The sequence below is a fragment of the Salmo salar genome, chromosome 03 (assembly GCF_965601325.2).
Source record: "Salmo salar chromosome 03, fSalSal1, whole genome shotgun sequence".
Classification (NCBI taxonomy): Eukaryota; Metazoa; Chordata; class Actinopteri; order Salmoniformes; family Salmonidae; genus Salmo; species Salmo salar.
The window spans coordinates 45,971,911-45,986,960 of record NC_138293.1 but is presented as its reverse complement, the minus strand read 5'-3'; the positions used below and the strand labels follow the sequence as shown (position 1 = coordinate 45,986,960).

Sequence of the window (15,050 nt, the reverse complement as noted above, 5' to 3'; positions counted from 1 at the left end):
GATGCTCAAGAAAAGTTTGCATTATAGCTACTGGCTAAGTGGTTCTCCTAAACCTGCAACGAAGAGTCAATTTTGACAAAAGCTGTATCCCTTCTAGACAAAACCGGCTTTGGCAGAGATACCAAACAGTGCATTAGTGAAAAAGTGATGAATCAGTGCATTGTGTGCATCAGAGCAAAAGTTAATATTCCTTTGAAATCAATAAAAGGTTTAATGTTGTTCAAATAGAACATCAAGACAATTTAGATATCTTATTGACTTCTGTGTTCTGGTGGAAAAAGCTACATAATGAAATTGGTAGCCTACATCCTTAACTTTAGAGGAACATTTTCCCAATAAAGTCATCAATTCTACTCTGACCATTAATTTCACAAATATGAATCATGTTCCTTAGTCCTGGAAACTTGTATTTTACTTATTTTGTTTTACTACATATTTACAGTGCTGCTTGAAATGAGGTGTTTTCTGAACAGAGAAAACCATTGTTCACACTGGATATTTATTAATATATGTACAAATTAACAACAACAATAACAAATACAGTCTTGACTGAAAACTCAACCACTTACATAATCTCATTATAGAATTTTACATTTGAACAAACATTGTACTCAGTTTTAGCCCTGCTGCAATGATAAAGGGCACAGCTAATAACTTGGATAAAATGAAAATGCTTCTCGTGGTTTGGCGGGTCATGTCTTCGGAGGACTCGACCTTCGCCTCCCAAGCAGGTTGGGGAGTTGCAGCGATGTGACAAGATCGAAATTGTGGACAAAAATGGGGTAAAAAAATAAATATATATATATATATATATATATATATATATATATATATATATATATATACTGTATATATATATATATATATAGATATATATATATATATAGATATATATATTAATATATATGTTTTAATGTTTCTGTACATGCTTTGTGGGTAATGCTGTTTACACAATGATAGAACTATGTACATGAGTTCAATATCTGTCAGCAGAAGAGAGGATCGAGAGAAATGGGAAGATACTACGAAAATAGTATTCCAATAGTGTGTTCTGCTGTCCATCATTGAAAAAAATTAAATGAGTTAACAGTCATTACAAATGTTTTGAATTTGAAATATTCAACACCTCTGTTGGTATTTTAGTATCATGATGCAAAAAAAAACTCAAGATCTCATCATGTACCAAAGAGTTCAATATCACAACAACAATGCAGGGCTAGGTAAGCACTCAGGTCGTCGGGTAGCAAGGGCTCAGCCATGACTGACCATCATGGACAGTAGAGATAATTAGTACATGCCACTGTTAATCACTTTGAAGACAGGAACACAGTCCTCTGTCCAATAGTTTTCTCAAAATGTCCTACTGTAGTCTACAGAGGTCAGCAGGATGGATATAGAGAGAGGGTTCACTTTGGCTTCTACAGAATGCAGGACAGCTGGGTGTACCCAGAGCCGTGTACAGTGGCAAGACAAAGTATGTGAACCCTTTGGAATTACCTGGATTTCTGTATAAATTGGTCATCAAATTTGTCACAACAATAGACAAACATAGTGTGCTTAAACTAATAACACACAAATTATTGTAATTTTCTTGTCTATATTGAATACATAATTTAAAGATTCACAGTGTAGGTTGGAAAAAGTATGTGAACCCCTAGGCTAATGACTTCTCCAAAAGTTAATTGGTGTCAGGAGACAGCTAAGATGGAGTATAATCAATGAGATGAGATTGGAGATGTTGGTTAGAGCTGCCCTGCCCTATAAAAACACTCACAAAATGGGTTTGCTATTCACAAGAAGCATTGCCTGATGTGAACCATGCATCGAACAAAAGAGATTTTAAAATACCTAAGATTAAGCTGGAAAGGGTTACAAAAGTAACTCTTAAAGCCTTGATTTTCATCAGTCCACGGTAAGACAAATTGTCTATAAATGGAGAAAGTTAAGCACTGTTGCTACTCCCTAGGAGTGGCCGTCCTGCAAAGATGACTGCAAGAGCACAGTGCAGAATGCTCAATGAGGTTAAGAAGAATCCTAGAGTGTCAGCTAAAGACTTACAGAAATCTGTGGAACATGCTAACATCTCTGCTGACGAGTTTACGATACGTAAAATACTAAACAAGAATGGTGTTCATGGGAGGATACCACGGAAGAAGAAACTGCTGTCCAAAAAAACATTGCTGCACGTCTGAAGTTTGCAAAAGTGCACCTGGCTGTTCCACAGTGCCTCTGGCAAAATATTCTGTGAACAGATTAAACTACAGTTGAGTTTGGAAGGAACACACAACACTATGTGTGGAGAAAAAAAGGCACAGCACACCAACATCAAAACCTCCTTCCCACTGTAAAGTATGGTGGAGGGAGCATCATGGTTTGGGACTGCTTTGCTGCCTCAGGGCCTGGACAGCTTGCTATCATCGACAGAAAAATGAATTCCCAAGTTTATCAAGACATTTTGCAGGAGAATGTTAGGCTATCTGTCCGCAATTGAAGCTCGACAGAAGTTGGGTGATGTGACAGGACAATGACCCAAAACACAGAAGTAAATAAACAACAGAATGGCTTCAACAGAAGACAATACGCCTTCTGGAGTGGCCCAGTCAGAGTCCTGACCTCAACCCCATTGAGATGCTGTGGCATGACCTCGAGAGCAGTTCACACCAGACACTGAAACAGTTTTTTAAAGAGGAATAGTCCAAAATTCCTCCTGACTGTTGTGCAGGTCTGATCCGTAACTACAGAAAACGTTTGGTTGAGGTTATTGCTGCCAAAGGAGGGTCAACCAGTTAAACCTTTTGGGGTGTAGGGGGCAGTATTTTCACGGCCGGATGAAAAACGTACCCAATTTAAACAGGTTACTACTCTGGCCCAGAAACTAGAATATGCATATTATTAGTAGATTTCGATAAAAAGCACTCTGAAGTTTCTAAAACTGTTTGAATGGTGTCTGTGAGTATAACAGAACTCATATGGCAGGCAAAAACCTGAGAAAAATCCAAGCAGGAAGTGGAAAGTCCAAGGATTCACATACTTTTCCCACCCTGCACTGTGAATGTTTACACGGTTTGTTCAACAAAGATATGAAAATGTATAATTGTTTGTGTGTTATTAATTTAAGCAGACGGTGTTTGTCTATTGTTGTGACCTAGATGAAGATCAAATCAAATTTTATGACCAATTTATGCAGAAATACAGGTCATTCCAAAGGGTCTTTCTTGCCACTGTATATAGAGAGTTAGGACACTTTTTTGAATATTGTTCTAATTCAAAACATTCAGTTAATTGACATATTCCCCATGCAATAATGAGGTGCTAACATGGCTGCCATAGAATGTTGACATTTATACAATGGCTGGGTCTAATCCTGAATGCTGATTTGTTAAAACCGCATTCTAGCCAGTGTCCATTCCACAAGTTACCACCAGCTAAATCAATGATGTTAAAATGCCTATTTACTCTGTTCCATCTGACTACGCAATCCGCTGTCTCATCAGCCCAGCCAGGCACTTTATAAACTTGATCTCCACTATAAAAAGCATCTAGACATTTTCTCACATTTCTTTTAGACTAACATTTAGTTTTCAACAGCGGAGATTTGTATAAACCTTGCAGTTTGTCTCTCCAACATTTGCAACATTGTTTCAATATTCAAATTCGATCGTTAGCTGTCTCATAGTAATGAATGTGTCGGGAGTTGGGAAGAGACAGACAGTGTTTCTTACATGCTGACCGCACTGCTCGCGCACGTGCATCTGTGTGTGCCATCGCACGCATGTTGATTTTGTCCATATCAAAATTAACTCTGAACCAAATATATTCATTTGGGGACAGGTCAAAAAGCATTAAACATTTATGGTAATTTAGCTAGTTAGCTTGCTGTTGCTAGCTAATTTGTCCTGGGATATAAACATTGGGTTATTGTTATACTTGAAATGCACAAGGTCCTCTACTCCAACAATTAAGATCAAAGGGTAAACCGAGTTAGTTTCTAGTAATCTCTCTTCCTTCAGTCTTCTTCTTTGGACTTTGGCAGTTGACCACCACCTGGTGCATTACCAGCACCAACTGGACTGGAGTGTGGACCTCACTCATCTTTCAGTCACTCACATGTGTATATGCTCCTAAAAACCAATGAGGAGACGAGAAAGGCGGGACTTACAGCACGTCAAGCATCACAAATAGAGCCAAGATCTATTTTAGCACCTGGCTACGCAGACACTCGTTGATGCGCGCGAGCAGTGTGCGTGCAATGATTGAATAACATGTATGTGCACATTTATTTTGCAAAGCTGTATGTGCACACGCTACGCGGGCGGTGTGGTCAGCATGTCAGCCAGTCGAAATCATGAATCAGCTGGCATAATTTTTATGTATATATACAAAGAAATGTAAATTGAAAAAAGGTCAAACGAAACGAAGTGCAGTTAGTTTGCAGTCTTTTCAGCTTCAGTTTGAAGTGATTGTGTTAGCCGTGTTGTTGGCTAGCTCCTCTGAACAACATTTTCCTGACGAGTGAGCACAATTTCTATACCAGGCAAAATCGTGCATCATTTGCTCCTTGTTACGGATGTTTCCAATTAAATGTCACTAGAAAACAGCTTAAACAAATGCAAATGCAGCTACTTTGCTGTTATTCTGTCTGCACTTTTTGATGTGACTGTAAGTTAGCCGTAGTTGGCTACCTAGCAAGCAAGGGATAAGAACGTTGACAGCCGGTATGGCAATGGAACATTTAGAATGAACGACTGGGTCATGTCCATAGATACAGAACAAAAAGACTTAATGACTGGGTCGCATCTCTGGCAACCCGAACCGATAGAACGAACGACCAGCCGGCATGGGTAGCAACCCTAGATTTGTGTCAGGACTATATCTTGTCGAAGGATGAAATAGTATTAATAAATTATTCAAAATATTTATTTTTATGAAAATATGTCAATCATTACTGGAATATGTTGGTAACCTAGCCTAGTGAAAACCTACGCAAAGAAAATGGATAAATGGATTCAAAAATAAGAAACAAAGATATCTTGATTGCATAGCTCTTGGTGGATGCACTATTGGCAGCAGTTACTGCTATGACTCATTTTGAATAAGATTCCACCAACTTTGTGCAAGTTTTAGGGCAACATATATACATTGTGTTTGTCAAAATTGCTCAAGCTCAGTCAATTTGGTTGGGAATTATTGATGTATTGTCACGACTTCTGCCGAAGTCGATGCCCCTCCTAGTTCGGGTGGTGCTCGGCGGTCGACGTCACCGGTCTTCTAGCCATCACTGATCCATTTTTCATTTTCCATTGGTTTTGTCTGGTTTTACTACACACCTGATTTCAATCCCATTCATTACATGTTGTGTATTTAACCCTCTGTTTTCCCTCATGTCCTTGTCTGAGATTGTTTTGTTTGTTATCGGTTTCGTGTATTTTGTATTGGTGGGCTAGGGGTATTTTTTTTTACCCATGTTCGTTTTTATGTACGTTGGTTTTGGAGTTCGTGTTTGTTTATTCTTTATTAAATAACTCCAGTTATACCAAGTTGGTTTCTCCTGCGCCTGACTTCCTTGCCACCTACACACACGTCGATGACATGTATAGCAATACTCAAATCTTGTCTCTGATTTAAAGCAGATTTAGGCCAAGTCAAGGCTGAGACTGGACCACTAAGGAACACTAAACATCTATTCGAAAGCCATTCTGGAGTGTTTTTGGCCTTAAAATTCATATACATTTCCCTCTGAAAAATACAATTATATCCAAGTGTGTCAAAGGGGTACTCAAGGAAACAGGAGGAGTGAAGTCAGGCGCAGGAGACAAATGTCCGTGAACACACGTTTAATGGGCGTAATCCTCAAATAGCCAAAAACAGGCAAGGCGGGCAGCAATACAAAAACAACAGTATGAGCCCGAAACAGAGTAGGGGCGCAGCCCAAACTCATCAGCCTTACAAATACACAGGCAGAGGAAAAACACCTAACCCCAGCCTAACCAACCTGACGAAAACAATCACGCACAAAAAACAAACCTAAACAGAAATACTTAGTAACCCCCCCACTAATGAACTAACACAACACAGGTACAAACCTAAACTAGACCTAACAAAAGGAAAATGAACAGAGGATCGGTGGCAGCTAGTAGGCCGCCCGAACGGGGAGAGGCGCCACCTTCAGTCGACGTTGTGTCATAGTGTTAGGTCTTCAGAGGAATGAGGCATGTTTTCCTGTAAAATTTTAGATTTGCTTTGCTCCCTTTATATTTATTTTGATCTGGACATACTCCCCAGATATTGCCGGTGACATGCATACCCATAACATGATACTGCCACTACAATACTTGGAAATACAGAGGTTTTCACTCTCTGATGTGTCGCGTTGGATTTGCCCCAAACGTTATCTTATTTAGGCCAAAAAGTGAATTTCTTTGCCATGATGTATTGCAGTATTACTTAATGGCCTTGTTGCAAACTGGATGGATAATTTAGAATGGATTGTTTAGCACAGGCTTCTTTCTTTTTCTTTGTCATACATGCCAGTAATATGGAGTGAATGTGATGTTGTTGATCCATGTACGTCTTTAGCCTCATAGTGATATCCCTGGGCAGTTTCCATTCTCGGCCACATCACATTTAGGAAGGGTGGCCAGATCTTTGCAGTGTCTGGGTGATATGATACACCATCCAGAGATGAATTAACATACGTGTCCATACTCAAAGGGATATTTAGTGGCTTGGAATTATGTTTAACCTCCCCTGATCCATGCCTGTCTAAAAATGTATTGCAGACATGCTTTTAAAGCTCATTGGTGGCTCTGAGGATGAATCATTGTTTGAAATGCACTATACACTATCCTCTGACGTTACAGAGACAGAGGAAGTTGCTCTCAAATCAAGAGAAAGACTACTTTTACAAACAGATGGACCCCATTCAAGAAATGGTGTATTTTTTTTTATGAGCACATCTTGATAACGATGATTGTTTAGGCAAGTTTAAACTGTCTGCACTGTAGCAGAGCTGTGGCATGCATGCTTTGTCAAGTAGAGCTCTCAGTTAACGACATTGAGTACAGGTTGATCTTCGTACGGACAAGGCAGGAGGAGGAGCTGTGCAGAACACACACACACATACACAAGAGCAGGGTTGGGCACACACTGGAGGTGCCACTGATGAGAACTTGTCCAGATTAGGCCTATCAATCACAGTTCTATCCTAATGTGCTTGATGAAAGTCCTTCTTACTGTGCGGTCGGTTTCCCAAGATGTGGTCAATCTCTGTGACAATGCCTGCGGTCATCTTTGGAATGACCTACAATATATGAAGAGGAGAAACAAAACATTTGATTCAGTTAGTTGTAAAGTTGATAGCAGTAGTTAGTAAATACACCACAGTAGATATTCTGTATCCAAAACATTCAACAAACAGTGTAGACTAGAGAGAGGGAACAGTTTTTGAGTGCTGAGAAAGGGATGCCAGAAAAATTACATAATTTATTAAAAATTGTATTTACTACATCCATGGTCCAAGTTCCGGCCTGGTCGTCAGTAAGACAGCTGGTCTAGCTCAGTTGGTAGAGCATGGTGTTTGCAATGCCAGGATAGTTGATTTTATTCCTGGGATTACCCATGTGTAAAAATTGTATCCACAAATGACTGTATGTCGCTTTGGATAAACATGTGTTCTAAATGTCATGTGTTGTTATTATTATTATTATATATTAAAGCTTGAAATGTATTCTTCAAAGGAGTCCTGCTCCCCTAAATGTAGACAGTTTAGTATATGAGAGATGCTCCTTGCCTCCATGGCCCTCAGGTTCTCTGCAAGCTGGATGGGGTTGGATGTTCCCAGCAACACTGAGCTCACTCCTTCATTCCTCAGGCACCAGGCTAGAGAAAGAGAGAGAGAGGTTCATCCCTTGTGGAGGTAGTCCCTCCAAGACTCAAACAAGGGCAATCCTCTACATTTAGCATGGTTATCGGTCTGTACCGATATCTTACCGATGGCTAGTTGTGGCAGAGTGCAACCCAGCTTCTCAGAGATGGTAGTCAGCTCCTTCAGCTTGGCCTGTTGTTTCCTCCCGTCCTCACTCACTATCTTCTCCTTCAACCAGGCATACGGCTGGAGGAGAGAGAATGGAGAAGGATCTTAGAAAACCCCTGAGGACCAAGCAGACATTCATAAAACCCCTCAGATGTTGTTGGGACAAGAAGATACGAGCAGTACCTTCATGGAGGCCCTGGAGCATTCTGGGATACCATTCTCATACTTCCCAGTGATGATTCCACAGGCTAGAGGCGACCAGGATACCACACCCACACCTGCAATGGCACGTGGTTGTCAGGCCACATGACAGGCAAGGTAATAATCAGACGACCATGGTAATGAAGGACAAAAGAACTGGTATCTACAGTTTACCTTTTGCGGCATGGAACATTGACTGGTATGTCAAAGACCACAGCATGCAGACCACAGCATGCACAGTCCAATATAGATGCCACTTGCCTATCTTGTGGTAGAGCTCAGGCAGCTGTGTCTCCACCTTGTCCCTCTGGAAGAAATGATACTCGGCCTGCTCACACACTGGTGGGATCAGGTTAAACTGCCTAGCCACAGAGTACGCCTCCTAAAAGAATGAGGGATGAGAAAGAGAGGAGGAGGAAGGGGAGAGAAAGTGGGATCTGAACTTTACTGACTGTATTCATCTTTTAAAGCTTTGCATTTCTTGTCAGACCAAACTTCCATATCATCAAAAGCATTGATATTACAAGACATCACCTGAACTTTTCAGACTTAATTTACCTTGTCAACCCCCTGTAGTGTTTGTTTACCCCCTAATGTCAGACTTCAGAAGCATTCATTTCCTAAGCATGCTAGTGAATTATGTGGACAGAATCTAGTTAGTAGGTCTACAGCAAATTAGAGTATGAAGTTCATGTATTGTAAGGTTGTGAGGAAGTGTGTTCCTACTCACCATGATCTCCATGGCAGACCATCGTGATGTTCCCCAGTACATGGACATACCCTGGTTGATCACATGGGTCATTGCCCTCACGATCTCTGCAGAGACAAAAACAACAAACACCTGCTAGCTACAGGAGGGAAACATGGCTTTTTTGGACAAATGGGATGTTGTGGGTATTGGTGTAGGTTGGCACTTTCTGCTCACGAGCCAAAACGGGTCCACCAAAATGTTGTATGATAAGTTACTTTCTGCTAAATAAATCAAATACAAAAATATTCCTGAAATTTGTATATGTTACCAATTCCAATTCCTACAATGTGTTACCAATTCCAATTCCTACAATGTGTTAGCAATTCCAATTCCTACAATGTGTTAGCAATTCCAATTCCTACAATGTGTTAGCAATTTAATTAATTTAAAGTGCTTAAAATCCTGTTCAATCTTCTTAAAGGCAAATAGTGACTTTTCTTGTCTAATATCCTACTGGGCACACCAAGTCATTTCAACGTAGAGAATTGGGTAACATTTGTTAGATGAGATTCCAACCTATTTTCACCCTCTCAAAAAGACCACTAAAAGACCTAAACGTTTATTGAAATCACAATGTGTTACCACTATGCTTTCAACCATCTAAAAGCACAACCAAATTCCAATGTAAAATCAAATTCTGATTTTTGGTTTAGTGTCACGCCCTGACCTGAGAGAGCCTTTTTATGTCTCTATTTAGGTTTGGTCAGGGTGTGATTTGGGTGGGCATTCTATGTCTGTATTTCTATGTTGGGGATTGCTTTTTTTCGGCCAGGTATGGCTCCCAATCAGGAACAGCTGTACATCGTTGTTGCTGATTGGGAGTCATACTTAGGCAGCATGTTTTTCCTTTGGGTTTTGTGGGTAGATGTTTTCCGTATAGCTTATGTGCCTTATGGAACTGTGTAGTAGTCGTTGTTTTGTTTGTTTTTGTAAGTGTACACTTTTCTTCAAATTAAAAAGATAAGCATTCATATTCCCGCTGCGTTTTGGTCCTGTGTTCCAGACGACCGTTACATTTAGTTAAATGTGTTATCACTGCGCTTTCAACCATTTAAAAGCAAAACAAAGATCAAATGGGAATACAATGTCAGATATTTTGTTTATTTATACAACAACTAAATGTGTTATCACTGTGCTTCATCTAATAGCACAACCAAATGACCTGGATTGCAGTTGAGATTACATTAAAGTACATGGTGCAAGTGTTCATTGCCATTTGAGATTCTGTGTAGGTTATTATAACAATTGTGAAGATTTCCACAGACCTGCGACCCTGAACTTGCACGCTTTCTATGATTACATAAGAAGACATTTATTGTTACAGTAACCGCAAATTGTGGCCAAGGATGTGTTACTCATTTTTAAAATGAATAAATACTGTTACATTAGTTTGTAAGATAGCCTTACCATTACGCTATTTACAGTCTTACAACCAAATATGAACATTTAATGGAGATATCTACTGCTTGGATAGTTAGATCTGAGCCACTGGCTTAATCCTATTATTTTATATCTTTAGCTTTTGTTGTTGGTTGAGATGGAGACGTGAATCCAACATATCATTTGTTAAGTTGTCGACAAGTTAATAGGCTATTTACTGTATTGATAGTGTGATATTGGATTGTGTTAGGTTGTCAACACAAACCATATCAACATTTGAAGGAGATGTTTTTTCTGCTTGGATAGCTCCATCTGTGTCACTGAGCCTGGCTTTAATTCCAGTTTGTCTACAAATTAATTATTGCTATGTTGGCTTTAAGTCTCCATTTCCACCAAAAATCTAAGTTAAAGAATAGAACTAAATCAAATCCAATCCAACTTTAAATGCACTTTAAATACAGTTTGATTTGATTAAGTTTTATTTTTTTACTTAGATTTTTGGTTGAGATGGAGACGTCAATCCAACATACACTAAGTGTACAAAACATTAAGGACAGCTTCCTAATATTTTGCCCTCAGAACAGCCTCAATTCATCAGGGCATGGACTCTACAAGGCGTTGAAAGCTCGAAACCTTCCACAGGGATGCTGGCCCATGTTGACTCCAATGCTTCCCAGTTGTGTCAAGTTGGCTGAATGTCCTTTGGGTAGTGTACCATTCTTGATACACAGTGGAAGCTGTTGAGCATGAAAAGCCTAGCAACATTGCAGTTTTTGAGACAAACTGGTGCGTCTGGTGCACCTACTACCATACCCCATTCAAAGGCACTTAAATCTTTTGTCCTGCCCATTCACCCTCTGAATGGCACATATTCGCAATCTATGTCTCAATTGTCTTAAGGCTTAAAAATCCTTCATTAACCTGTCTCCTCCTCTTCATCTACACTGATTGAAGTGGATTTAACAAGTGACATCAATAAGGGACCATAGCTTTCACCTGAATTCACCTAGTCAGTCTATGTCATGGAAAGAGCATGTGTCCTTAATGTTTCGTAAGCTCAGTGTATTTATATTTAACTTGTAGATTCAATTGGATATCAACCAAAGCTTGAATCCCCAGGCCTACATATCTATTTTTTTGTTGATCCTGGACTGAATTAAACGCTGGAGTGATAGATGTGCAGAAGATGAATGTGCAAGTAGAGATACTGGGGTGCAAAAGAGCAAAAAAATAAATAACAATATGGGGATGAGGTAGTTGGGCAGGCTATTTACAGATGGGCTGTGTACAGGTGCAATGATCGGTAAGCTGCTCTGACAGCAGATGCTTAAAGTTAGTGAGAGAGATATAAGACTCCAGCTTCAGTGATTTTTGCAATTCGTTCCAGTCATTGGCAGCAGAGAACTGGAAGGAAAGGCGGCCAAAAGAGGAGTTGGCTTTGGGGCTTTACCTAGCAAAGACTTATAGATGACCTGGAGCCAGTGGGTTTGACGAGGGCCAGCCAACGAGAGCATACAGGTCGCAGTGGTGGGTAGTATATGGGGCTTTGGTGACAAAACAGAAGGCACTGTGATAGACTACATCCAATTTGCTAAGTAGAGTGCTGGAGGCTATTTTGTAAATGACATCGCGGAAGGTAAGGATCGGTAGGATAGTCAGCTTTATGAGGGTATGTTTGGCAGCATGAGTGAAGGATGCTTTGTTGCGAAATAGGAAGCCGATTCTAGATTTAATTTTGGATTGGAGATGCTTAATGTGAGTCTGGAAAGAGAGTTTACAGTCTAACCAGACACCTAGGTATTTGTAGTTGTCCACATATTCTAAGTCAGAACCATCCAGAGTAGTGATGCTGGACGAGCGGGCGGGGGCGGGCAGCAATCGATTGAAAAGCATGCATTTAGTTTTACTTGCATTTAAGAGCAGTTGGAGGCTACGGAAGGAGAGTTGTATGGCATTGACGCTCGTCTGGAGGTTAGTTAATTAACACTGTGTCCAAAGAAGGGCCAGAAGTATACAGAATGGTGTTGTCTGCATAGAGGTGGATCAGAGAATCACCAGCAGCAAGAGCGACATCATTGATGTAAACAGAGAAAAGAGTCGGCCCGAGAATTGAACCCTGTGGCACCCCCATAGAGACTGCCAGAGGTCCGGACAACCTGCCCTCCGATTTGACACACTGAACTCTATCTGAGGAGTAGTTGGTGAACCAGGCGAGGCAGTCATTTGAAAAGGCTGTTGAGTCTGCCGATAAGAATGCGGTGATTGACAGAGTCGAAGCCTTGGCCAGGTCGATGAAGATGACTGCACAGTATTGTCTTTTATCGATGGCGGTTATGATATCGTTTAGGACCTTGAGCGTGGCTGAGGTGCACCCATGATCAGCTCGAAAACCGGATTGCACAGCGGAGAAGGTATGATGGGGGGTTGCAGACTGGAGTGAAGTAGGGGGTTTAAGATAGGCGGAATCATTCTCATCACAACACAATGGTTATAGTCAGTGACAAATATCAAAACTAAGCAGCGCTGAATGATGTTAAAACTCTGGATGGGAGACTGAACGGATAGCTCTCCAGGAGGAGGTCTTGCCCAGCCGACAGTTTGTTTCTGATAGTGAATATTATGTTGAAGATCTGACGTTGTTTCAAAGGTAAACAAATTGGTTACCATGACAACATAATCCTTTGGTTGACATTTTACCCTCAAAACAAAAGTTTACGTTGATTACTTTTTCAAATCTTATGTATTTTCCACGTGGATTCCACATCAAAATAATTTGACAAATTATACTGAACAAAAATATTAACGTAACATTCAACAATTTGATTGATTTTACTGAGTTATAGTTCATATAAGGAAATCAGTACATTTAAATAAATAAATTAGGCCTTAATATATGGATTTCACAAGACTGGGCATAGGCCAACCCACTGGGGAACCAGGCCCAGCCAATTAGAATGAATTTTTCCCCACAACAGGGCTTTATTATAGACAGAAATACTCCTCAGTTTCATCAGCTGTCCGGGTGACTGGTATCAGACTCCCACAGGCGGTCACAGAGTCCGAGGTGCAAAAGGAGCTCCTTAAACTTGACCCCCAAAAAAACATCTGGGTCAGATGGTTTAGACCCTTTCTTTTTTAATGTTGCTGACCCTATAATCGCCAAGCTTGTCTCTCCTTTCTGGGGAGGTTCCCATTGCTTGGAAAGCAGCCACGATTCATCTGTCACAAGCGTCGATGAAAGGGGACCAAAACGCAGCGGGTATAGTGCTCATCTTATATTTATTAAAGAGAGTGAACACTTAAACAAAAATAACAAAATGACAATTAACAGTTCTATAAGGTTCACAGACTATACAGAAAGCAACCACCCACAAACCCAAAGGAAAAAAGGGCTGCCTAAGTATGGCTTCCAATCAGAGACAACGAAAGACACCTGCCTCTGATTGGAAACCATACTCGGCCACACATAGAAAATGAACATAGAAAATGAAAACTTGAACAAATCCCCTCTAAATAAACCAACCCCAAAACACACAAAAACAACACCCCCTGCCACGCCCTGACCACACTAAAATGACAAATGACCCCTTTACTGGTCAGGACATGACATCATCCTTTTTTAAAGGGGGAGATCAATCTGATCCTAACTGTTATAGGCCTATTTCTATTTTGCCCTGTTTATCAAAGTGTTGGAAAATAAAAAAAACAATAATCAACTGACCGGCTTTCTTGATGTCTATAGTCAACGCAGTCTCACAATCAATTCGTGCATATATGCACATAATTCATCACAGCAAATTTTGTGTGTTTTTGTGCGTTTTGGTGTGGCTTAATTCTTAAGAAAAGACACAAATTTTATGTGCTTCTTAATTCGTGCGAAAATACAAAAATTTAACCAGTAGGCTAAAATTTAACCATGTAGCCTACACACAAGCATTTGCAAAAACAATATAGACGCGATAGTTTATATTTAAGTTTTGATCTTCTTAATGGCTAATTCAATGTTATAAAAACTCGATTTTCCGCGCTTATTGTTCCGTCCCTCTCTTCGCCCCAACCTGGGCTCGAACCAGGGACCCTTGCACACATCAACAACTGACACCCACGAAGCATCGTTACCCATCGCGCCACAAAAGCCACGGCCCTTGCAACGCAAGGGGAAACCCTACTTCAAGTCTCAGAGTGTGTGACGTCACCGATTGAAGCGCTATTAGCGCGCACCACCGCTAACTAACTAGCCATTTCACATCGGTTACACTTACACTATACAGAAATGTTGTCTTTGTGTAACCATGATTTAAAATGTGTTGTTGTATGCCTATATGTACTGAACACTTCAGTGTTGACGCTCGTTCAGTGTTGACGCCCGTTTCAATCGGGGGGGGGGGGGTTAGAAGGATTACTTTATCCTATCCTAGGTATTCCTTAAAGAGGTGGGGTTTCAGGTGTCTCCGGGCTGGTGTGTGGTCTTACATGTGGTCTGTGGTTGTGAGGCCGGTTGGACGTACTGCCAAATTCTCTTTAACGACCTTGACGACGACTTACAGTAGAGAAATGTATATTGAATTCTCTGGCAACAGCTCTAGTGGGCGTTCCTGCAGTCAGCATGCCAATTGCACTCTCCCTCAAAACTTGAGACATCTGTGGCATTGTGTTGTGTGAGAAAACTGCACATTTTAGAGTGGC

At 40.6% G+C, this 15,050-nt stretch overlaps 1 protein-coding gene across 1 annotated transcript in view; it reads right to left on the bottom strand.

Moving 5' to 3' along the window:
* Positions 1-923: 923 nt before the first annotated feature.
* Positions 924-15,050, bottom strand: part of LOC106600589 (voltage-gated potassium channel subunit beta-1) — a 98,363-nt gene continuing 84,236 nt past the window's right edge. The window contains exons 9-14 of the mRNA XM_014192067.3: positions 8,964-9,049; positions 8,495-8,615; positions 8,216-8,310; positions 7,990-8,110; positions 7,790-7,878; positions 924-7,300 (exon numbers count right to left, since the gene is read on the bottom strand). Coding sequence (XP_014047542.1) covers positions 7,205-7,300; positions 7,790-7,878; positions 7,990-8,110; positions 8,216-8,310; positions 8,495-8,615; positions 8,964-9,049 — 608 coding nt within the window. The 3' untranslated portion in view covers positions 924-7,204. The remainder of the gene's footprint in view (positions 7,301-7,789; positions 7,879-7,989; positions 8,111-8,215; positions 8,311-8,494; positions 8,616-8,963; positions 9,050-15,050) is intronic.